General features: G+C 46.6%; 1 protein-coding gene across 3 annotated transcripts; it reads right to left on the reverse strand.

The window, feature by feature from the left end:
* Positions 1-46: 46 nt before the first annotated feature.
* Positions 47-11,178, reverse strand: NUDT9 (nudix hydrolase 9). Of its 3 annotated transcripts, XM_040439520.1 has the most exons (9): positions 11,055-11,178; positions 6,247-6,338; positions 5,728-5,940; positions 5,033-5,128; positions 4,877-4,963; positions 4,690-4,801; positions 859-1,002; positions 479-563; positions 47-395 (listed from the first exon to the last, which is right to left on the reverse strand). In XM_040439520.1, exons 2-9 carry the CDS (start codon positions 6,306-6,308, stop codon positions 250-252), a joined length of 945 nt encoding a protein of 314 aa, XP_040295454.1. In that variant the 5' UTR covers positions 6,309-6,338; positions 11,055-11,178; the 3' UTR covers positions 47-249. The 3 variants fall into 3 exon arrangements, with proteins under 3 accessions (XP_040295454.1, XP_040295455.1, XP_040295456.1); XM_040439521.1 differs by lacking the exon at positions 6,247-6,338 and having other exon boundaries at positions 11,055-11,175; XM_040439522.1 differs by lacking the exon at positions 11,055-11,178 and having other exon boundaries at positions 6,190-6,305.
* Positions 11,179-24,087: the final 12,909 nt, after the last annotated feature.

The raw sequence follows: 24,087 nt of genomic DNA on the forward strand, positions 1-24,087 counted from the left end.
TGGAGTCACGTCTCCAAGGCGCCGGTTACACAATATGAACACGACAATACGGAAACTTTTACTTTATTACATTCCAAAGGTTGAAAGGAGTCTCCTCCCTGAGCCGAGAACAGATGGAGAATCCATCGCCGTTGTGTCCGTCTGTGCCGCCTTTTGGAGACCTCTGGAATAATTGCACGTTGGGTACAGTTTATACAGTGACTGCTGCTCGCTGTAGCCCGGGCACCAGAAAATACACACAAGCAGCAACTACCAGTGGGCACCCCTCTTCTCTGCCACAAGCTGAATGAACTGGGCATGGTTGGCATACAGGCTGCAGCTGCTGCTGATGTCCGCCCACTGCACCTTGCCCGCGTCGTCACCGGCTTCTAAGGCCAACGTGTCCAGGATGTGCCCTGTTAGAAGACGGCAGAGGCTGGCATCAGAGGGCAGAGGGAAGGGGCAAGGTTACATTATCAGGGGACTGTCATACACCCACCTGTCTCATCGTGGTAGTTGACGGCTTGGGTCTCCATCCAGGCATTATCTGTGTTACGGGGGTCATCCACATACCCCCTGTATACCTGGAAAGTCACAAGCGAGTACAATCAGCCACACAGATCAACCACCAAAAATAGTTCATTGACTTTAGCTCTGTTCATCCAGAGCTTCCTGGTGCTTTAATATCAAGCCAGAATTTCAATAAGCACTGACACACAAAGAGCAGAGGGGGAGATATGCAACAATGCAGGCTAACATGTCGAGCTCCTTGGGTTACAGATCACTGTCTAGGCAAGATGAAATTGTAACAAACCATCAGACATCATCAGGGTCCCCCTACAGGCCGCGGCCAGAACTGAACATCCATGGGACCATTACCAGTAAGTGATCCTGAGAGAAGATGCTCTTGATCTTCTGCTCTGTGTCCGGCTCTTCTCCCGTCCTCTCCAAAGAGTTCAAGGCTTCCTCACAGAACTCCCTGCACAGCGCAGCCGTCATCAGCTCCCCGGGGTCCACCATTCCCTGCAAGAGCAAGAAGATTTACACAGAGGATAGCGGTTCTATTCCTGTACATAGGAGGCAGTATTATAGTAGTTCTATTCTTGTACATAGGAGCAGTATTATAGTAGTTCTATTCTTGTACATAGGAGGCAGTATTATAGTAGTTATATTCTTGTACATAGGAGGCAGTATTATAGTAGTTATATTCTTGTACATAGGAGCAGTATTATAGTAGTTATATTCTTGTACATAGGAGCAGTATTATAGTAGTTATATTCTTGTACACAGGAGCAGTATTATAGTAGTTATATTCTTGTACATAGGAGCAGTATTATAGTAGTTCTATTCTTGTACATAGGAGGCAGTATTATAGTAGTTATATTCTTGTACATAGGAGGCAGTATTATAGTAGTTATATTCTTGTACATAGGAGCAGTATTATAGTAGTTATATTCTTGTACATAGGAGCAGTATTATAGTAGTTATATTCTTGTACACAGGAGCAGTATTATAGTAGTTATATTCTTGTACATAGGAGCAGTATTATAGTAGTTATATTCTTGTACATAGGAGCAGTATTATAGTAGTTATATTCTTGTATATAGGAGGCAGTATTATAGTAGTTATATTCTTGTACATAGGAGCAGTATTATAGTAATTATATTCTTGTACATAGGAGGCAGTATTATAGTAGTTATATTCTTGTACATAGGAGCAGTATTATAGTAGTTATATTCTTGTACATAGGAGGCAGTATTATAGTAGTTATATTCTTGTACATAGGAGGCAGTATTATAGTAGTTATATTCTTGTACATAGGAGGCAGTATTATAGTAATTATATTCTTGTACATAGGAGGCAGTATTATAGTAGTTATATTCTTGTACATAGGAGGCAGTATTATAGTAATTATATTCTTGTACATAGGAGGCAGTATGTACAAGAATATAACTACTATAATACTGCCTCCTATGTACAAGAATATAACTACTATAATACTGCCTCCTATGTACAAGAATATAATTACTATAATACTGCCTCCTATGTACAAGAATATAACTACTATAATACTGCCTCCTATGTACAAGAATATAACTACTATAATACTGCCTCCTATGTCCTCTTGTATTAGAGCAGTATTATAGTATAAACCATTATACAACAATCCAGAAGCCTGATTAGGCTAGTTACCACTCCTGTCCCAGACACTAAAACATAACTTAATTTATTGGTTTAAGATTAATAGGAAAAAGTGAGCAAACTGAAAGATGAAAACTATCTGAAACCCTGTAGGTCCTATATTCCAATGGTGTAACCACAGGAAGCCCTTGCTCTTCTAGCTGATGTATGGTCAGTACCCCACTGTAGTCATCTAGGAGGCAATCGCTGTCCTCACCGAGTACCTATGACCCCGAGTACTGTATTACATCTGGCACATTACTAGCACTGTCCATAGAGGTTCAGAGTCTAAATCCCCTGATGACGGCAGATTAGCTGGCCAAACATGTTGGGGGGGGGCAGTTGTTAGGTTTTAGACTCTGAACCTCTATGGACAGCGATTGCCTCCTAGAATCCCTGTACAACAGGCCGGATACAGTGGGGTACTGACAATACATCAGCTAGTAGAGCATCGTGGTTCCAAGGAAAGGCCGTGCACCCCCCGCCTGCGCTCCTGTGGTTACACCATTGGAATATAGCACCTACAGGGTTTCAGATACTTTTCACCTCAGTTTGCTCACTTTTTCCTATTAAACTTAAACCAATAAATTACAAGTTCTGTTTCAGTGTCTGGGACAGGAGGGGTCGCCAGCCTTCTGGATTGTTCTGTATTACAGGGTCCTCCCCGTTTTTGCGCAGTATAAACCATTGCACATTATTTCCGGACCTTTACTGCAGTCTGGATTCTGCTTTAATAGATAATATACTGCAGTCCTGCGTTTCCAGTTCTTTCCTGAGATAATGGACGCCTCCGCGCACAGGTTCTATCTCGTCTGTGAACTAAGAATTTCTCAGGAATAAGATGCGGGGCTCATTTACAGGGTGGATTCGGGTGATCAGTAGATTTATCACCGTTCCGTCATCTGTCATTACGGTACGGGCAATGCTCCGATGATAGAATATTACACAAGCAGGGGCGACTTCTGTGCCAAGACTGTATTTAAAGGGAGCGTACTAAATAAACCACCATGTTAAGAGGCTGTCCACAGGGTAGGGCAACATGGTCTGATCGCTGGGAGTCCGATGAATCCGGACTCGTTCCCTATTTGAATGAAGCGCTGGACACGTATGCGTGCTGCTGGAGATAGCCGAGCGCTTGGACTGGTCTCCAGTAGCTCCATAGATGGACTTGCAGAGGCAGGTTTGCTGCTCCATTCAAACCGAGGAACAGGCCCCCAGTTCTTATCACCGGCAGGGGCCCCAGAAGTCAGACCCCGCTTGATTAGACAATTTTCCTCCTCTGGGCAGGAGATAAGTTGTTGGAATGGGACGACCCCTTTAACCCCTGACGATGTCTGCTGTACACGAAGGCAGGTGTTTTCTCTTTAAAGACGGCGCCCGCTCTGAAGTGAAGCAAGCGCCATAACCGCCGGGTGCTTGCCATTTCACACAATAGACACAGAGGGCTGTTGTCTGTGATCAGGGGTAACGCCAACATTTAACCTCTCAGATGCCATGGTCAAGTGTAACCACAGCATCCAAGCATGGAAAACCCAAAGGCCAGAAAGCCTTCCTGTCACCGAGACGGGGGAAGTAATAGGTCTGAGCCTGTACAAGGCCACCAGGCCCATTACAGGTATAGTCCAATGCAGGACTGCAGGGGGCAGCACTGCATTGGAATACAGTATACAAGGTAGAAAAGGCAGTCTGATTGCAAGTTCGTGTACCCTGGGGGGTGTTAAAAAGAAGTAAAAAAAACAAAATTAAATAATAAATATATATTTATTGGAGTAAGAAGCCTATTCCCTCAAGAACGTGCACCCAACCTTCCACTTTTTGCCAGTGCCGCCATTTTTCTCTGAAATATATATATATATATTTATTAGGGCTGCACGATATATCGCAAAAATAATCGAATCGCGATTTGGCCGACCCGAAAATGCTGCGATTATATATGAAGGGGCCCCTATTGATAAAATGTCCTCTGTCCTATTGATAAAATGTCCAGCCTCTGTACTTACTTTCACGATGAATGCACTGCAGCGAGCGGGAGCGAGCGAGGCGGCCGGCGCGTGACTGACGTCACTTAGTCACACTCCTGCTTCCTGAATTAAGTGGGAGGAGCGTGACAGTGACGTCAGTCACGCGTCGGCCGGCTCGCTCTCTGCCGCTCTCTGCAGTGCATTCATAGTGAAAGTACAGAGGCTGGCCATTTTATGAATAGGAGAGTTATGTGCGCAGTTTAGGACACATGAGGGGACACATAGGGCCATGAGGGGGACCAGCATAAGATGCTATATGTGTGTCTTATGCTGGCCCCCCTCGTGGCCCCATGTGTCATAGCACACATCCCCCACATAACAGCGTCCTCCACAGGTCCCCTACATAACAGCGTCCTCCACAGGTCCCCCACATAACAGCGTCCTCCACAGATCCCCCACATAACAGCGTCCTCCACAGATCCACCCCATAACAGCGTCCTCCACAGATCCCCAAAAGAAAGTTGGGGTTAGAATATGAAAATTCAAAATATATATTTGTCTCACTCACCCCGGGGATGGCCCACTGGCCACAGTCCTTCCTCTGTATAGCTACAAACTGTAACCAGGGGTTCCCGGAGTCGGGGTGCACCACCTTCCCTCCTGCAGCATCGCGTTTCCACCTGTAGAGGGCAGATGATGTGAGACCAGTTCTGACATAATTCTGCCCGGTGCATGAGGGGAGTAGTAGTGCTCACCTTGTGATGATTGGGTCTGCTGCATGGTTAGGTCCCCATCGGCCTAGTAATCCTCTTCCTATCACTCCTGTCCGCCCCGAGGGGTTTCTGTGAATTGAAGAGAATGGTTTGGGTCAGAGGTAATAACCAGACCCCGACTACGTCTTCCACACTCACCTCGGGGATCCGTTCATCACTTCATATGTCCCTTCAAAACTGGCTCTCTCCACTTTTCCATCGAGCGCGTTGTATTGTGGGCAGAAGCCTTCAGAGCTGCAAATTACATTGAGATCATATACTCCGGTCACTGACTGCAGCTCTGGTTGTGACTGGAGTATAAGACACGATGGAACTCATGCAGTAGTTTAGTAGCGTTACTTTCTACAATAGGGACCTTTCTGTAGATTTCGGGCAGTTTTCGGAGATCTGGCGCTCTGCCATCTACTACCATTAGGATCTACCTTCTGGGTGTGTTCTGCAGTCCTCCACTAGAGGGCCCCATAAATCAAGACATGAATGGCGCCACGCGGATATTTACAAGACTTATACGTACAATATCGACAAAGACACGTCGCTACACCCTTAGGGCTCATGTGCATGACCACTGGGTGGTTTGCGGTCCACAAAACACGGATACCGCATTTTGTGGAACGGTAGGGCCTGCAGCGTAACAATCCACGCAGAACGGCCTGCGCAGCAGATTCTGAATCACTAAGGTGCGATGCACAGGCAAAATTCAGCAGAAAATCTGCTAAAATGTAAAGCTGAACTTCTGCTGTGACCAAATCTGCGCCCACGTGCCGCGCCCTTTCAGACAATGGTAAACTGAACTGGACAAACCGCTCTGGTGGGTTTTGGGGGGCGTCACTCACCTGTGCGGAGGGTCGGCCCAGGGCGGCTGGGCAAGGACAGAAGGGGCGGTGTATTCCACGGGCTGATACTCCGGCCAATTGACGGACCAGCTGACCTTCTCTTCAGGGACTGGCCACCTCTCCACCTTGGAGCCGGGGTAAGGGGAGGTCAGCGCTTTGACGTGAGCCACCATTGCTGGCGGGCGGCTGCGGAACCAGCGGGACAGCAATATACTGTTAGAAAAACGAAACATCAGAGGGGTTACGACCTGGAAACGCAAATAATTCCTAACTGAGCAAACACATCACTGTCTGGAAGGGACCTGCAGCTATCTGGTGGACGAATAGAATGTAGAATACAGTTAAGACTGACACAGGCGGGAAAATCGAGCAGGGGGGAGATACAGGTCTCTAATACTGTGGACACTAATGGCAACCAACCCAGACCAGTAGGTGACCGTATAATGTAACTGCTACACGTACTCTCCTGTTCAGTGCATACAACATAGATGGCGGCCATGTGTAATGTAATGAGCGAACCTTCCGAGGGCAGCGGCGACGGCGGTCGTGGTAAGAACTCGAGTCTGGGTAATGCCCATCATCCACTCGTCCAGTCACACACCTCGGCCTAGCTGTGGAGGCGGCAAATGTGAAGGGAAGAGGTGACAGTCAGTATATCATCAGAAAGCATGGCCCCACACCCACCGCTCTCCTGAAATACTCTGTGCTGCTGCATGCCTCCAGATAATGACAGTGCTGCCGAGTTCCCTTCTGAGGTTTGTGGCCTGGTTATCCCGTCGCGGCTACATTACCGAAATGTCCTCATCTGCAAATTGGAGGAGGAAGCACGGCCCCTGCCATGATCAGCAGCACAGAGGAACACTGCGAATTAACCCCAGTGCTGCCATGGTTTGAAACTATGGGGTTATTACTTTAATACCTCACCTTTAGGGCTCATGTACACGAACGTGCGCCGCCCGTGCCGTGCATTGGGGTCCATAAATTGTGGTCCCCAATGCACGAGCACTGTCCATGTGGCCGGCGCTGACCCATTCAAATGCAACGGGTCCACGATCCGTCCGCACCGCAAAAGAATAGAGGATGTACGGAGGCACGGAGAGAAACCCCACGGAAGCTCTCTGTAGAGTTTCCGTGGCCTTCCGCTCTGTATCTTCTGGATTGCGGAACCATTCAAGTGAAACGGTGCGCGCGCGGCTGGTGCCCGTATATGGCGTACCGCAATACAGGCATAGCCGGCACCCGTTTGCGTGCAGGAGCCCTAATAGTTAGTGACCCCCATCAGGTACCTCTTCATACAATGGGTAACATGGAGTTAGGCCTCATGCACACGGCCGTGGTTTTGGTCCGCATCCGAGCCGCAGTTTTTGCGGCTCGGATGCGGACCCATTCATTTCAATGGGGTCGCAAAAAATGTGGACAGCACTCCGTTCCGTGGCCCCGCAAAAAAAAAATAATAGAACATGTCCTATTCTTGTCGGTCAAGGACAGGCATTGTTACCATGGGTCCACAGCACAGACGTCACCTGGATTTTGCTGGCTGTAAAATAAATACGGTCGTGTGAACGCACCCCAATAGTAAGTAACCCCCCGTCAAGTAGCGCTTCACATAATGGGCAATCGATAGTTAAAAAATAAATAAATAAATAAATAAATAAATGAATCCTCACACAATCTCATTTTTGCCTGGCATCATGGGGTTAATGTGGGGGTATTATTATTTTTTTTTTTTTATGTGTGGTATCGAATATCGCGACATTTTTCTTGGTATTGAAATCAATCTGACGACTCTACGCCTCACATCCCCGGGCACGCAGAAGGCTTCTGCACACGACCATTGAATGTTTTGCGGAACCACAAAATACGGATACCAGCCGCGTGCATTCCGCATTTTGCTGAACGGAAAGGCCACCCCCTATTTTTAAAGGGGTTCTGCACTTTCATGCAACAGGCTTGGGCGGGGCTAAGCTCTGTTCACTTGAATGGAGCTTAGCCGCGCCTACGCTAGTTGATACTAGTCGTGACGTCACTGGGCCGGCGGTAAACAGTGAGAAGGCCGCAGATCGGAAGCTGATGATCTATCCAGAGGATAGATCAGCAGTTAAATGAAAGTGCAGAACCCCTTTAAGTCTTCTGAAATGTCATGAATTAGACGCCCCCTCCGGCGGTCTGTGACCAAAATCTACTCAAACTTGTAGCTGCCGTAGATTTCAGCCGTCATTTAGGCCATAAATCTGTTACGGGTGCGCTCACACAGCTGTACGACGGCTGCAGTCCGCTAAACACGGATACGCAAAATACAAAAGAAGTCTGCGTGACGTCCGTGTGGCATCCGTTTTTTTTCTGCAGAACCACTGACTTCAGCGGGTCCGTGGTCCGCATGTGCAGCTAAGAATAGGATGCGTTATCAGTATGGATCCATAGAAATGAATGAGCCCCTGCGCAATCCGACGAAAACGAGGATCGGACACGGATGTGAACCGCAGGCACAGTGAGGATGTGGGAGAACCATCCGCCAGTAACATGGGCCCCCAGCTGTATGGAAAGTGGGGCCCCTCCTGACTAGAATATGGTCTGGATCTCAGCAGGAAGAGGAAGGCGGGTGATATATATATATATATAGATCCATATCTCCATCTCTGTCACACACGTCCGACGGCGCTCAGCGCACAGACGTGGGCCCCGCAGGGGAATCGTTCAATTAACATGATTAAATAAAATTGTGCAAAACATAATTATACATACAAATAAATAAAATAGATTATTAAATGTCCGTATCACTTCTGCATTTCATAATATACACTGCTCAAAAAAATAAAGGGAACACAAAAATAACACATCTTAGATCTGAGTTAATTAAATATTCTTCTGAAATACTTTGTTCTTTACATAGTTGAATGTGCTGACAACAAAATCACACAAAAATTTAAAAAAGGAAATCAAATTTTTCAACCCTTGGAGGTCTGGATTTGGAGTCACACTCAAAATTAAAGTGGAAAAACACACTACAGGCTGATCCAACTTTGATGTAATGTCCTTAAAACAAGTCAAAATGAGGCTCAGTAGTGTGTGTGGCCTCCACGTGCCTGTATGACCTCCCTACAACGCCTGTGCATGCTCCTGATGAGGTGGCGGACGGTCTCCTGAGGGATCTCCTCCCAGACCTGGACTAAAGCATCTGCCAACTCCTGGACAGTCTGTGGTGCAACGTGACGTTGGTGGATAGAGCGAGACATGATGTCCCAGATGTGCTCAATTGGATTCAGGTCGGGGGAACGGGCGGGCCAGTCCATAGCATCAATGCCTTCGTCTTGCAGGAACTGCTGACACACTCCAGCCACATGAGGTCTAGCATTGTCTTGCATTAGGAGGAACCCAGGGCCAACCGCACCAGCATATGGTCTCACAAGGGGTCTGAGGATCTCATCTCGGTACCTAATGGCAGTCAGGCTACCTCTGGCGAGCACATGGAGGGCTGTGCGGCCCTCCAAAGAAATGCCACCCCACACCATTACTGACCCAATGCCAAACCGGTCATGCTGGAGGATGTTGCAGGCAGCAGAACGTTCTCCACGGCGTCTCCAGACTCTGTCACGTCTGTCACATGTGCTCAGTGTGAACCTGCTTTCATCTGTGAAGAGCACAGGGCGCCAGTGGCGAATTTGCCAATCTTGGTGTTCTCTGGCAAATGCCAAACGTCCTGCACAGTGTTGGGCTGTAAGCACAACCCCCACCTGTGGACGTCGGGCCCTCATATCACCCTCATGGAGTCTGTTTCTGACCGTTTGAGCAGACACATGCACATTTGTGGCCTGCTGGAGGTCATTTTGCAGGGCTCTGGCAGTGCTCCTCCTGTTCCTCCTTGCACAAAGGCGGAGGTAGCGGTCCTGCTGCTGGGTTGTTGCCCTCCTACGGCCTCCTCCACGTCTCCTGATGTACTGGCCTGTCTCCTGGTAGCGCCTCCATGCTCTGGACACTGCGCTGACAGACACAGCAAACCTTCTTGCCACAGCTCGCATTGATGTGCCATCCTGGATAAGCTGCACTACCTGAGCCACTTGTGTGGGTTGTAGACTCCGTCTCATGCTACCACTAGAGTGAAAGCACCGCCAGCATTCAAAAGTGACCAAAACATCAGCCAGGAAGCATAGGAACTGAGAAGTGGTCTGTGGTCACCACCTGCAGAACCACTCCTTTATTGGGGGTGTCTTGCTAATTGCCTATAATTTCCACCTGTTGTCTATACCATTTGCACAACAGCATGTGAAATTGATTGTCACTCAGTGTTGCTTCCTAAGTGGACAGTTTGATTTCACAGAAGTGGGATTGACTTGGAGTTACATTGTGGTGTTTAAGTGTTCCCTTTATTTTTTTTGAGCAGTGTATATTTGTGTCAATATTAAAGGGGTTTTCCCATCACAGACAATGGGGGCATGTCGCTAGGATCTACCCTTATTGTCTGATAGGTGCGGGGTCCGGAGTCCGTCCACCATCAAACGCTTCTCCCATAGACGCGCAGCCGCTGCTCCCATTCATTTCTATGGGGCTGACGGAAATAGCCGTATTTTCGGCGGCCCCATAGAAATGAATGGAGGGCGGCTGCACATGCGCAGTGCATTTCCCCGCTCCGTTCTCATTGTAGGTCCGGACCCGCAGCGATCAGACAATGTGGGCACGTCCTAGCGGTATGCCCCCATAATACCCCTCATTATGTATAATTAATGGCAGCGCGCTCAGGTGCAGATTAAAAAAACCACCATGTGAACAAATCGGATCACTAATTACACGGTCAATTCGTGTTTAACTGAACAAGTCCCCCGCGGGGCCTCCATCTGCGCACTGAGCACCATCGGATTTTGCGTCCCAGTAAGGGCTCGTTCACACGGCCGTATGGCTTTTTCAGGGTTTTGCGGGCCGTTCTTCCGTTTTTTTGTTTCAGTAGTGGTTCCGTTTTTCCGTATGGCATATACAGTCTACAGTAATTATTGGGCTGGGCATAACATTTTCGACAGATAGTTCCGTAAAAACCAGAAGGGATACGGAAGACACACGGAGTACATTCCGTAGGTGTTCCGTTTTTTTTTTGCTGACCCTTTGACTTCAATGGAGCCACGACACGTGATTGGCGGGCGATAATAGGACATGTTCTATCTTTGAATGGAAACGGAAGGCGAAAACCGTTGGTGTGAACGAGCCCTAAGGACTGACAGGTCGCGGTGACGTTACTATCGATCTGGTGCCGCGGAATGACCTATACACACTGTGACAACGCCCGGAGACCAATGCCACTCAGCCGCACGGTGGCTCTACCCTAGCGGGGGGCCACTTACCTGCCGGACGCTCTGTGATTGGTTGGCAGCCGATGGCACCGAGCGCTGAGCCCAACCACAACGCAAGGAACCCGGAAGAGGAGCGGGAGGCACAGCCTTGTAATGGCAGCGACACACTGCGCAGGCGCACAACAAGGGGTCACGCCCGCTGTTTCCGTGGCGACGGCGTGGACAGTGGGCGGAGCGTATTAGCGCGTGAGCGCGGTTTGTCGCTGACAGGAAGCAATGCTGCTGAGGTAAATAATGTCTGAGGAGCGGGCAGCCCGGTGCACCGTGTACCACAGCCGCAGGGTATAGTGCAGGTGGCTGTCTGGTTGCCATAGTAATTAAACGTGACCCCCACCAGTAATGAACCCCAATTTGTGGTGGGAAAATTAAGAAGTCAGTGAAGCACACTGCGCATGCGCCGCCTCAGACATCCACAGACGTACATTTGTGGTATCAGGACCTGGGGAGGCTGTGGATGGGGGCGACCATCAGTGATGGGGGCGTTCACACGTAACATACATTTATCTGTACACGAGACACGTCAGTGATGGGGGCGTTCACATGTAACATACATTTATCTGTACACGAGACATGTCAGTGATGGGGCGTTCACATGTAACACATTTATCTGTACATGAGACACGTCAGTGATGGGGGCGTTCACACGTAACATACATTTATCTGTACATGAGACACGTCAGTGATGGGGGCGTTCACACGTAACATACATTTATCTGTACACGAGACATGTCAGTGATGGGGCGTTTACATGTAACATACATTTATCTGTACACGAGACACATCAGTGATGGGGCGTTCACATGTAACATACATTTATCTGTACACGAGACACGTCAGTGATGGGGGCGTTCACACATAACATACATTTATCTATACATGAGACACGTCAGTGATGGGGGCGTTCACATGTAACATACATTTATCTATACATGAGACACGTCAGTGATGGGGGCGTTCACATGTAACATACATTTATCTGTACATGAGACACGTCAGTAATGGGGGCGTTCACACGTAACATACATTTATCTATACATGAGACACGTCAGTAATGGGGGCGTTCACACGTAACATACATTTATCTGTACATGAGACACGTCAGTGATGGGGGGCGTTCACATGTAACATACATTTATCTGTACACGAGACACGTCAGTGATGGGGGCGTTCACATGTAACACATTTATCTGTACATGAGACACGTCAGTGATGGGGGCGTTCACATGTAACATACATTTATCTGTACATGAGACACGTCAGTGATGGGGGCGTTCACATGTAACATACATTTATCTATACATGAGACACGTCAGTGATGGGGGCGTTCACATGTAACATACATTTATCTGTACATGAGACACGTCAGTGATGGGGGCGTTCACATGTAACATACATTTATCTATACATGAGACACGTCAGTGATGGGGGCGTTCACATGTAACATACATTTATCTGTACATGAGACACGTCAGTAATGGGGGCGTTCACACGTAACATACATTTATCTATACATGAGACACGTCAGTAATGGGGGCGTTCACACGTAACATACATTTATCTGTACATGAGACACGTCAGTGATGGGGGGCGTTCACATGTAACATACATTTATCTGTACACGAGACACGTCAGTGATGGGGGCGTTCACATGTAACACATTTATCTGTACATGAGACACGTCAGTGATGGGGGCGTTCACATGTAACATACATTTATCTGTACATGAGACACGTCAGTGATGGGGGCGTTCACATGTAACATACATTTATCTATACATGAGACACGTCAGTGATGGGGGCGTTCACATGTAACATACATTTATCTGTACATGAGACACGTCAGTGATGGGGGGCGTTCACATGTAACATACATTTATCTATACATGAGACACGTCAGTGATGGGGGCGTTCACATGTAACATACATTTATCTGTACATGAGACACGTCAGTGATGGGGGGCGTTCACACGTAACATACATTTATCTATACATGAGACACGTCAGTGATGGGGGCGTTCACATGTAACATACATTTATCTGTACATGAGACACGTCAGTGATGGGGGGCGTTCACACGTAACATACATTTATCTATACATGAGACACGTCAGTGATGGGGCATTCACACGTAACATACATTTATCTGTACATGAGACACGTCAGTGATGGGGCATTCACACGTAACATACATTTATCTGTACATGAGACACGTCAGTGATGGGGGTGTTCACACGTAACATACATTTATCTGTACATGAGACACGTCAGTGATGGGGGCGTTCACATGTAACATACATTTATCTATACATGAGACACGTCAGTGATGGGGGCGTTCACATGTAACATACATTTATCTATACATGAGACACGTCAGTGATGGGGGCGTTCACATGTAACATACATTTATCTATACACGAGACACGTCAGTGATGGGGGCGTTCACACGTAACATACATTTATCTATACATGAGACACGTCAGTTCACACGTAACAAATGGGAAATTGCCGCCAAAATTGAGGAAAATTGGCTTCTATCTCATGGGGGGAGGGGTTACCGTCTTCCAGGCCAGGTTTGCAGGATAACCGGCTGACGTAGATGGACATGTGCCTTTTTTGAACCTTAGAAACTATTGGGGTCATTTATGAAACAGGTGTAAAGTAGAACTGTCTTAGTCGCCCCTAGCAACCAATCAGATTCCTCCTTTAATTTCCAAAGTAGCTGTCAAAAATGAAAGATGGAATCTGATTGGTTGCTATGGACTCCTAAGCCCGTTCTACTTTAATAAATGACCCCTATGTTACTACAATAAACACCTGAATGTCCACAATACGTTAGCAGATCACACGCTGACAGAGCCCAACATGTAAAGTACTACTGCTCTAAAGAGGAGCTCGTCGTTTCCCCTTCTGCTTTCTCCCTGGAGGCCATAAGGGACGTCCGTGGAGCCACTTCAACGTGCTTCTGAGAGGAAGAAGAAACTTAGGAGGTTGTTGAAAAGCGAAACTCAAGAAAGACTTAAAATAGAACTGATAGAAAAGAGCAACGTGAAAGACGTAACGGACTAAGTGGAGTTTCTCTTTACTGATATCAGGGCAGATATCTAAGAAAGATGATTTTAAGAAAGGTCTTGGCAGGAAGAGCAAGACGGACTGACGCATTAGCTGTCCTAACAGGCCGTCTGCTAAAGTCTAGGGCAGTGGTGGAAATGGAAGCAATGGACGTGGCCACCACATAGAAATTCCTCGAGATTGCCCAGAAGTCTGGCTTAAATTGTGAGCATTCAGTGGCTGTATTCCACATGCTGGAGGCCTCCTGGTGCCTCTACATAAGCAGGGGTATTAGGACCGATGTCTAAAGCGCCGTTCTTAATAAATGCCCCCTACATGTTTATCTCAGGAGACCTTAAAAGTATTTGCCATTCAAAGATAAAACTTCCCCAGTCAGAAACATATTGCGTTCTAATCCTCAAGCGTTTTCCTGCAGGCCATCATTTATAGAAGGTGGAGGCAAATCACTGTGAGAACTGGATGATGGGGTGGCCTTTCCCCTATAGAAAGGAACGGTTTTCAGTCCTAGGGTCTACAGAAATCCGACAATATGTATTCAGTGAAATATAATCCAGCTGTAGAGATTCCAGTGAGATATTAATATACCTGGACCATAGAGCCGGTCAGTGGTGCCCTTCTGCTACCTGTACACCTAATGAGCACCTTTACTGCCCCTCTTCATGACCTGTTCTGAGTGGAGGTCTTCATGCCCTGTTCTGAGTGGAGGTCTTCATGCCCTGTTCTGAGTGGAGGTCTTCATGCCCTGTTCTGAGTGGAGGTCTTCATGCCCTGTTCTGAGTGGAGGTCTTCATGCCCTGTTCTGAGTGGAGGTCTTCATGCCCTGTTCTGGTTGGAGGTCTTCATGCCCTGTTCTGAGTGGAGGTCTTTATTCCCTGTTCTGAGTGGAGGTCTTTATGCCCTGTTCTGAGTCGAGGTCTTCATTCCCTGTTCTGAGTGGAGGTCTTCATGCCCTGTTCTGAGTGGAGGTCTTCATGCCCTGTTCTGGGTGGAGGTCTTCATGCCCTGTTCTGAGTGGAGGTCTTCATGCCCTGTTCTGAGTGGAGGTCTTCATGCCCTGTTCTGGGTGGAGGTCTTCATGCCCTGTTCTGAGTGGAGGTCTTCATGCCCTGTTCTGAGTGGAGGTCTTTATGCCCTGTTCTGAGTGGAGGTCTTTATGCCCTGTTCTGAGTGGAGGTCTTTATGCCCTGTTCTGAGTGGAGGTCTTTATGCCCTGTTCTGAGTGGAGGTCTTTATGCCCTGTTCTGAGTGGAGGTCTTCATGCCCTGTTCTGAGTGGAGGTCTTCATGCCCTGTTCTGGGTGGAGGTCTTAATGCCCTGTTCTGGGTGGAGGTCTTCATGCCCTGTTCTGGGTGGAGGTCTTCATGCCCTGTTCTGGGTGGAGGTCTTCATGCCCTGTTCTGAGTGGAGGTCTTCATGCCCTGTTCTGAGTGGAGGTCTTCATGCCCTGTTCTGGGTGGAGGTCTTCATGCCCTGTTCTGGGTGGAGGTCTTCATGCCCTGTTCTGGGTGGAGGTCTTCATGCCCTGTTCTGGGTGGAGGTCTTCATGCCCTGTTCTGGGTGGAGGTCTTCATGCCCTGTTCTGGGTGGAGGTCTTCATGCCCTGTTCTGGGTGGAGGTCTTCATGCCTAGGTTAAGATAAGTAGCTGGCAGATGAGACATTCAGTAATGTGGTTCAGAAAGTGAATATCGACACAACGGCGATCAAAAGCAAAACCATTTTGGAGTCCTGATGGCATCGAGAGCTTTGTTTCTCTTTTTGTTTCTCATTAGTTTTTGCATTTGGAGTGATGTGATTTATTACTGTCCTTCTATAGTGCAAAGGATTGAAGCTCTGCCGCCCTGCGCTCTATCTAACCTGCAGTCTAGCTGTAGTATTGTTCTGGGCTTATGAACATATGACGGTCACGTCTGGATTTCAGTGCATTTTCAATGTAATACATCCAGTACAGTTTGTAGATTTCCCAGGCGATAGCAGCTTCCTAAACTCTTACAGGAAAACCACATGTGGGTGATGCCGTGATTCTCAGGGTGCCCCACGGCTGCCGTGTCCTTACCTTTATAGTGATATTCTCATTCATCTACAAACATAGATGGACAGATCCCCCGAACCTTCATATTTTTCACTTTTATTTGATAATTTTTCTAACTTTGTGGTTCCTTTACATGTAGCAGTAGTGTTCTGCGCAGTTTTAACTTTCTGTGGTTTTGTGAGGCTGTTTTGTACAGGTGAAATAATTGAAGGCACCTGCTTCACTTGTACACACTGGATGGATGCTTTACTTGTACCAATCTGGATGGATTTTTCTGTGACTGTCGCATCGCAGTTGCAGCATGTCACATGTCGTGTGACACATATAGCAGTGTAGTTGTGCCCTATGTGTCGCGCGACTTATTGTCATCGTGTAGCCCTTGCCTAAAGCTGACCTACAGCAGTGAAGAAAAATGGCTTGGTTGTTATGGAAACCTGGAGTAAAACTGTGTGTATGTGGTGACTAAGGGCCTGCGAACTTCTATTGGCTGATCAGGGACATGTGACCGTGTGTATGGCAGTTGAGATATGAAGAGAAAGACTTGCAGGCTTGTATTGGCTAATGCAGGTCATTTTTTGGCAACAGTACGTCCTAGAGAGCTGAGACCCGGTCTAAAACCTTCCCGGACACCTGGTGTACCTGTGTGCCAAATTTGGTGAAGATCGGTCCAGTTATTTGGTCGCGCATAAAGAACAGACTGACGTCAGGACAGACAGAAACTCATTGTGTACTGGCATGTTACCTCCACAGTATTCTTTCCCAGATAGTAAGTGATATGTGAACCAAGTTTAGTAGAAATTGATCGATGAGTTTTTGAGTTACAGAGCAATATGTGTGCAGCAAAAACAGCTGAAGCATACAAACTCCATGCAGCTGCTGTTTAGGGGCGTATGACCCCCACAAGATTTCTTTCCAGGTAGCAAGGGATGTGTATACCAAGTTTCGTTGAAATTGATGGTTGTGTTTTTTAGTGATCGCGGAACATACACACATACACTCACCTAAAGAATTATTAGGAACACCATACTAATACGGTGTTGGACCCCCTTTTGCCTTCAGAACTGCCTTAATTCTACGTGGCATTGATTCCACAAGGTGCTGATAGCATTCTTTAGAAATGTTGGCCCATGTTGATAGGATAGCATCTTGCAGTTGATGGAGATTTGAGGGATGCACATCCAGGGCACGAAGCTCCCGTTCCACCACATCCCAAAGATGCTCTATTGGGTTGAGATCTGGTGACTGTGGGGCCATTTTAGTGCAGTGAACTCATTGTCATGTTCAAGAAACCAATTTGCAATGATTTGAGCTTTGTGACATGGTGCATTATCCTGCTGGAAGTAGCCATCAGAGGATGGGTACATGGTGGTCATGAAGGGATGGACATGGTCAGAAACAATGCTCAGGTAGCCCGTGGCATTTAAACAATGCCTAATTGGCACTAAGGGGCCTAAAGTGTGCCCAGAAAACATCCCCCACACCATTACACCACCACCACCAGCCTGCACAGTGGTAACAAGGCATGATGGAGACATGTTCTCTTTTTGTTTACGCCAAATTCGGACTCTACCATATGAATGTCTCAACAGAAATCGAGACTCATCAGACCAGACAACATTTTTCCAGTCTTCAACAGTCCAATTTTGGTGAGCTCGTACAAATTGTAGCCTCTTTTCCCTATTTGTAGTGGAGATGAGTGGTACCCGGTGGGGTCTTCTGCTGTTGTAGCCCATCCGCCTCAAGGTTGTGCGTGTTGTGGCTTCACAAATGCTTTGCTGCAGACCTCGGTTGTAACGAGTGGTTATTTCAGCCAACGTTGCTCTTCTATCAGCTTGAATCAGTCGGCCCATTCTCCTCTGACCTCTAGCATCCACAAGGCATTTTCGCCCACAGGACGGCCGCATACTGGATGTTTTTCCCTTTTCACACCATTCTTTGTAAACCCTAGAAATGGTTGTGCGTGAAAATCCCAGTAACTGAGCAGATTGTGAAATACTCAGACCGGCCCGTCTGGCACCAACAACCATGCCACGCTCAAAATTGCTTAAATCACCTTTCTTTCCCATTCTGACATTCAGTTTGGAGTTCAGGAGATTGTCTTGACCAGGAGCACCCCCCTAAATGTATTGAAGCAACTGCCATGTGATTGGTTGAGTAGAGAATGGCATTAATGAGAAATAGAACAGGTGTTCCTAATAATTCTTTAGGTGAGTGTATATACGTCCTTCTTTTTATTTGTGTATATATATATATATATATATTGTGGCAATGTGAACATTGAGGTGTTGTTTCCCCAGGTTCCAGTCCGGGACTTGAGACATGCTCATGTCCAGGGATCCTATTTAATCCTGCTACTGGATCCTGGGTGTGTCTCACTCTGGAGAGTGTGCAGACAGAGGCCTGGTGAGGCTCTGTCAGTGTGGTCTTAGCTGGGCAAGGCTGAGGGGCCACGAGGCTATGCAATAGCCTGGGCTTTGAGGGACTCAGCGACACCCTGGAACAAGCATTGAAAGGTCAGAGTCAGGAGGACTGCTAGACCACAAACCCCTCCAAAGGTACTGCATTTGTTACAGCCTGAGGGCTGGTGGACTGTATGTCTGGGGTAAGCCGCACCTGGTTCCATGTGGGAACGTTATCGTATAGCTGAGTTAGGGATACGATGTTTATTATGTTTAGGTAGAGCCCAGACGGGCAGGCTTTTGTTTTATGCCATGTTGTGTATGAAGAGTGTAAAATAAATTGCACTGTTTGGACCTAAAACCCAGTGGTTATGAAGATCATTGTGAGAATGACCCCCGAATAAAAGGCGATCCCTTACAATATATATAGGATAGGAAAACTGGACAGCACTCCAAGTATAAAACAAGTGGTTGTTTATTCACCCATGTGGTAAGGCAACGTTTCAGCTCATACAAAGAGCCTTTTTCAAGCAATGAACACAAGTGCATCATGGGGTATATATAGTCCACCCCCTCCATATAATGATCAACAAAGCAATCTACATCAATTATCATATTGCATAAAAATAAAGTGTAACAAGTGCATTAAAAAACCTATACTTCATACACAGTGCATATGGTCCATATGAGGACATATCCATATAAAAATAAAGTGCATACATAATAGCAATCATAATAAATTGCATAATAAAGTGCCAACAATTAAATACAGGTGTATGACATCAATAAATATAAGTGGGAGGAGTGATGCGATGCATGGAAATCTGTAAAACAGAAAGAGGAGGACAATGACATACCGTGTAAGAACACCTGAGTCCCACATGCAAACTATCGCCAAACCGAGTGTTCGGAAGTTGCTATTGCGCAGGCGCCAGGTTGCGTCAAAGACCTACGGCATGAGGTCACAACGTGCCGTTTGTGGAGCATGCGCAATAGGTCGAGACATTGGGCATGCGCGCACGGGAGGAGAGGTCTCGACCTATTGTAAAATGGCCGCCGATATGGCCGATAGAGCGCATGCTCCACAAATGGCACGTTGTGACCTCGTGCCGTGGGTCTTCGACGCAACCTGGCGCCTGCGCAATAGCAACTTCCGAACACTCGGTTTGGCGATAGTTTGCATGTGGGTGTTCTTACACGGTATGTCATTGTCCTCCTCTTTCTGTATTTAATTGTTGGCACTTTATTATGCAATTTATTATGATTGCTATTATGTATGCACTTTATTTTTATATGGATATGTCCTCATATGGACCATATGCACTGTGTATGAAGTATACAGTCGTAGCCAAAAGTTTTGAGAATGACACAAATATTAGTTTTCACAAAGTTTGCTGCTAAACTGCTTTTAGGTCTTTGTTTCAGTTGTTTCTGTGATGTAGTGAAATATAATTACACGCACTTCATACGTTTCAAAGGCTTTTATCGACAATTACATGACATTTAGCAGTGTTGGCCCTTCTTTTTCAGGACCTCTGCAATCCGACTGGGCATGCTCTCAACCAACTTCTGGGCCAATTCCTGACTGATAGCAACCCATTCTTTCATAATCACTTCTTGGAGTTTGTCAGAATTAGTGGGTTTTTGTTTGTCCACCCGCCTCTTGAGGATTTACCACAAGTTCTCAATGGGATTAAGATCTGGGGAGTTTCCAGGCCATGGACCCAAAATGTCAAAGTTTTGGTCCCCGAGCCACTTAGTCATCACTTTTGCCTTATGGCACGGTGCTCCATCGTGCTGGGAAATGCATTGTTCTTCACCAAACTGTTGTTGGATTGTTGGAAGAAGTTGCTGTTGGAGGGTGTTTTGGTGCCATTCTTTATTCATGGCTGTGTTTTTGGGCAAAATTGTGAGTGAGCCCACTCCCTTGGATGACAAGCAACCCCACACATGAATGGTTTCAGGATGCTTTACTGTTGGCATGACACAGGACTGATGGTAGCGCTCACCTTTTCTTCTCCAGACAAGCCTTTTTCCAGATGCCCCAAACAATCGGAAAGAGGCTTCATCGGAGAATATGACTTTGCCCCAGTCCTCAGCAGTCCATTCACCATACTTTCTGCAGAAGATCAATCTGTCCCTGATGGGTTTTTTTGAGAGAAGTGGCTTCTTTGCTGCCCTCTTTAGGAGACGATTCTGGCGCTTGCTGGACTTTCTTGGACGCCCTGAAGCCTTCTTAACAAGAATTAAACCTCTTTCCTTGAAGTTCTTGATGATCCTATAAATTGTTGATTGAGGTGCAATCTTAGTAGCCACAATATCCTTGCCTGTGAAGCCATTTTTATGCAACGCAATGATGGCTGCACGCGTTTCTTTGCAGGTCACCATGGTTAACAATGGAAGAACAATGATTTCAAGCATCACCCTCCTTTTAACATTCTTATGTAGAAAAGGGTCGGCACTGCTGGAGTAGACGCGGTGCACGAGTCAGTGGGGAGACGTCCCAATACTTGCAATAAAGAAGGAAGGACCAGCACTCGCGATGATGATGAATGTTGCGTTTATTCAGTCTGCCATTTTAACCCAATCAGCCTGACATAATGATCTCCAGCCTTGTGCTCGTCAACATTCTCACCTGAGTTAACAAGACGATTACTGAAATGATCTCAGCAGGTCCTTTAATGACAGCAATGAAATGCAGTGGAAAGGTTTTTTGGGGATTAAGTTAATTTTCATGGCAAAGAAGGACTATGCAATTCATCTGATCACTCTTCACAACATTCTGGAGTATATGCAAATTGCTATTATAAAAACTTAAGCAGCAACTTTTCCAATTTCCAATATTTATGTAATTCTCAAAACTTTTGGCCACGACTGTAGGTTTTTTAATGCACTTGTTACACTTTATTTTTATGCAATATGATAATTGATGTAGATTGCTTTGTTGATCATTATATGGAGGGGGTGGACTATATATACCCCATGATGCACTTGTGTTCATTGCTTGAAAAAGGCTCTTTGTATGAGCTGAAACGTTGCCTTACCACATGGGTGAATAAACAACCACTTGTTTTATACTTGGAGTGCTGTCCAGTTTTCCTATCCATTTTATGGGGTAAGCAGCTACACTCCTGGACCTAGCACCCGCCAGCTATTTTTGTCCAGTGCCGCCATCGTGTTCCATTATTTTTATATATATATATATATATATATATATATATATATATATTCTCATTCATCTACAAACATACAGTAGCTGGACAGATCCCCCGAACCTTCATATTTTTCACTTTTCTTTGATAATTTTTCTAACTTTTGGAGCTATTCCGGGGTTCCTTTACACGTAGCAGTAGTGTGCTGCGCAGTTTTAACTTTCTGTGGTTTTGTGAGGCTGTTTTGTACAGGTGAAACAATTGAAGGCACCTGCTTTACTTGTACACGCCGTGATGCCAAAAGCCACATCAAAAAGTTACAATGATTCAAACACAGCATGCGCAGTAAACTTCTGCTGCATGTACAGGTCGGGTTTTATTCCCTGCAAAGCTGCAACAAAACTCTCTTTGGCTGCACCGTGTTACTACATCCGTAGTCAGATGCTGAGTGACTTTTCTGGTGTTAATTTGGCCAACACTGCCTCCGATGGACAGGTGATGAGTCATGTATACTCTTTGTTGTGGGGAGGTGCCACCTGACATTGAGTGCCCTCTGGGTGAATTTACAGTTGAGGTATTTCACTGCCGAGCCCTTTGTTTCCCACCCTGAGATAAGCCGCACCGGAGCTGCCCAGCAACTTCTCATCTGCCCCCAAATGTCAGATACATGCATGTTACTCTGGACAAATGCTGACTGATGGATATGTACGACCTGCGTACAGAAGCTCCTGACACATGTCTGGTAGGCGCTGCCTCCTTCGCCATGCTTATTTATCACCACTTAATTAGCAAGATTTGCCATTCGGGAGTATGGGAGAGCGCTCAGCCGGTCCTTTCTGGTGGGTCATCTCCAGCACTCCGTCCTTTCATGCATCTTGTTTCAGCACTCTTGTCTACGGGTCTGTGAAAACCTTAGACACAACACAGATGCCATCCATGTTTGGTCTCTGTTTTTTAGGGATCATTGCCACAATATGCTCTGAAAATTATTTTTCATCCTCAAAATGGATGACACTCGGACGGCAAAAAATGGACACATGGACCAAACACAGATCCTTCACAGACATCCTCACGGATATCATCACAGACACTGATGTGTGAAAAAGGCCTAACTCTGAATCCTGCACGTCCCAAGAATCCAAAATGGACTAATCAGTTATGATTCCTGAGTTAAATATATTGACGTGACATGATCTAGAAGTTTCATGTGTATTGATCAAATATTCATTACAATCGGCACATCATGAAGCAATCTCTTATTCACGTAGGATTCCACTTGTCTGAGCTAAAATGAAGTTCTCAAAGTTATATGGAGCCACTCAGTTATTACCGGGTGTAACTGTACTGTCTAATGGTGGGTTGACACATCCCGATAGGCAGATTTCCGGGAACAAACGTTCCTGCGAACACTCGTTCCTAAAAATCTGTCCGTCTAAAGGTGCAACCGACCACCTGATGAAGGAGCGAAACAGTTGTTCGTGCAGGCAAGTAAATTATGGTTTCTAGGCAGTAAATCGTGCCATCTAAACAGTGATCTGCTGCCCAGAATCAATGCAGCTGTACGAGGATGAGCAATTGCAATAGTGGCTGCTCGTCCTCATACTGTGGAGGTGATCGCTGCATGTAAATACGGGGCTTAACCACCACTGAATGAGCAGCCAGTTCCCGATAATGGGCTGCTCCTCTGCTTGTGTAAATCCACCATAAGACTTGTCCTGTACCCTGTTGAAGAACAGCAGCTGGATGCTGGGGTTCTGAATGTTATCACCAGAGCAGAGGTAGCAATAACGCCTGTACAAGCGTCATCGATGCCTGTTGCAGCCATTTTCTTCCCTGGAAAAAGTCTAAGGCGTACCAATACGCCTCAGACTTTTCCCCGTACAACAAGGAGCTTTGCTATTGGTTAGTTTGGGCGGACGCAGGAGCGATACAGGTCCTGCATCAGGGGAAGCCGGCGGGCGCTGGAAAGAGGAGGGGCCGGCTCCCGGGGATGTTTGAATATGGAGTGTCGGGCGCGCTGCACAAGGACCCTGGCGGCGGTGGAGGAGCTAAAGACTGGGCCCAGACATGAAGATGGACGCAGAACAAGGTGACCGCAGCGTGTAACGCAACAATGTGTGTGATGTATGTAGTGCAGTGTTTGATCATCACACTACATACATCACACACTCCACTACGTACAATACACATGTATACATCACACACTGCACTACATTAATCACACACATGTATACATCACATGCTGCACTACATACATCACACATGTATACATCACACGCTGCACTACATACATCATACACATGTATACATCACACGCTGCACTATATACATCACACACATGTATACATCAGATGCTGCCCTACACACATCACACG

The sequence above is a fragment of the Bufo bufo genome, chromosome 7 (genome assembly GCF_905171765.1).
Source record: "Bufo bufo chromosome 7, aBufBuf1.1, whole genome shotgun sequence".
Lineage (NCBI taxonomy): Eukaryota > Metazoa > Chordata > Amphibia > Anura > Bufonidae > Bufo > Bufo bufo.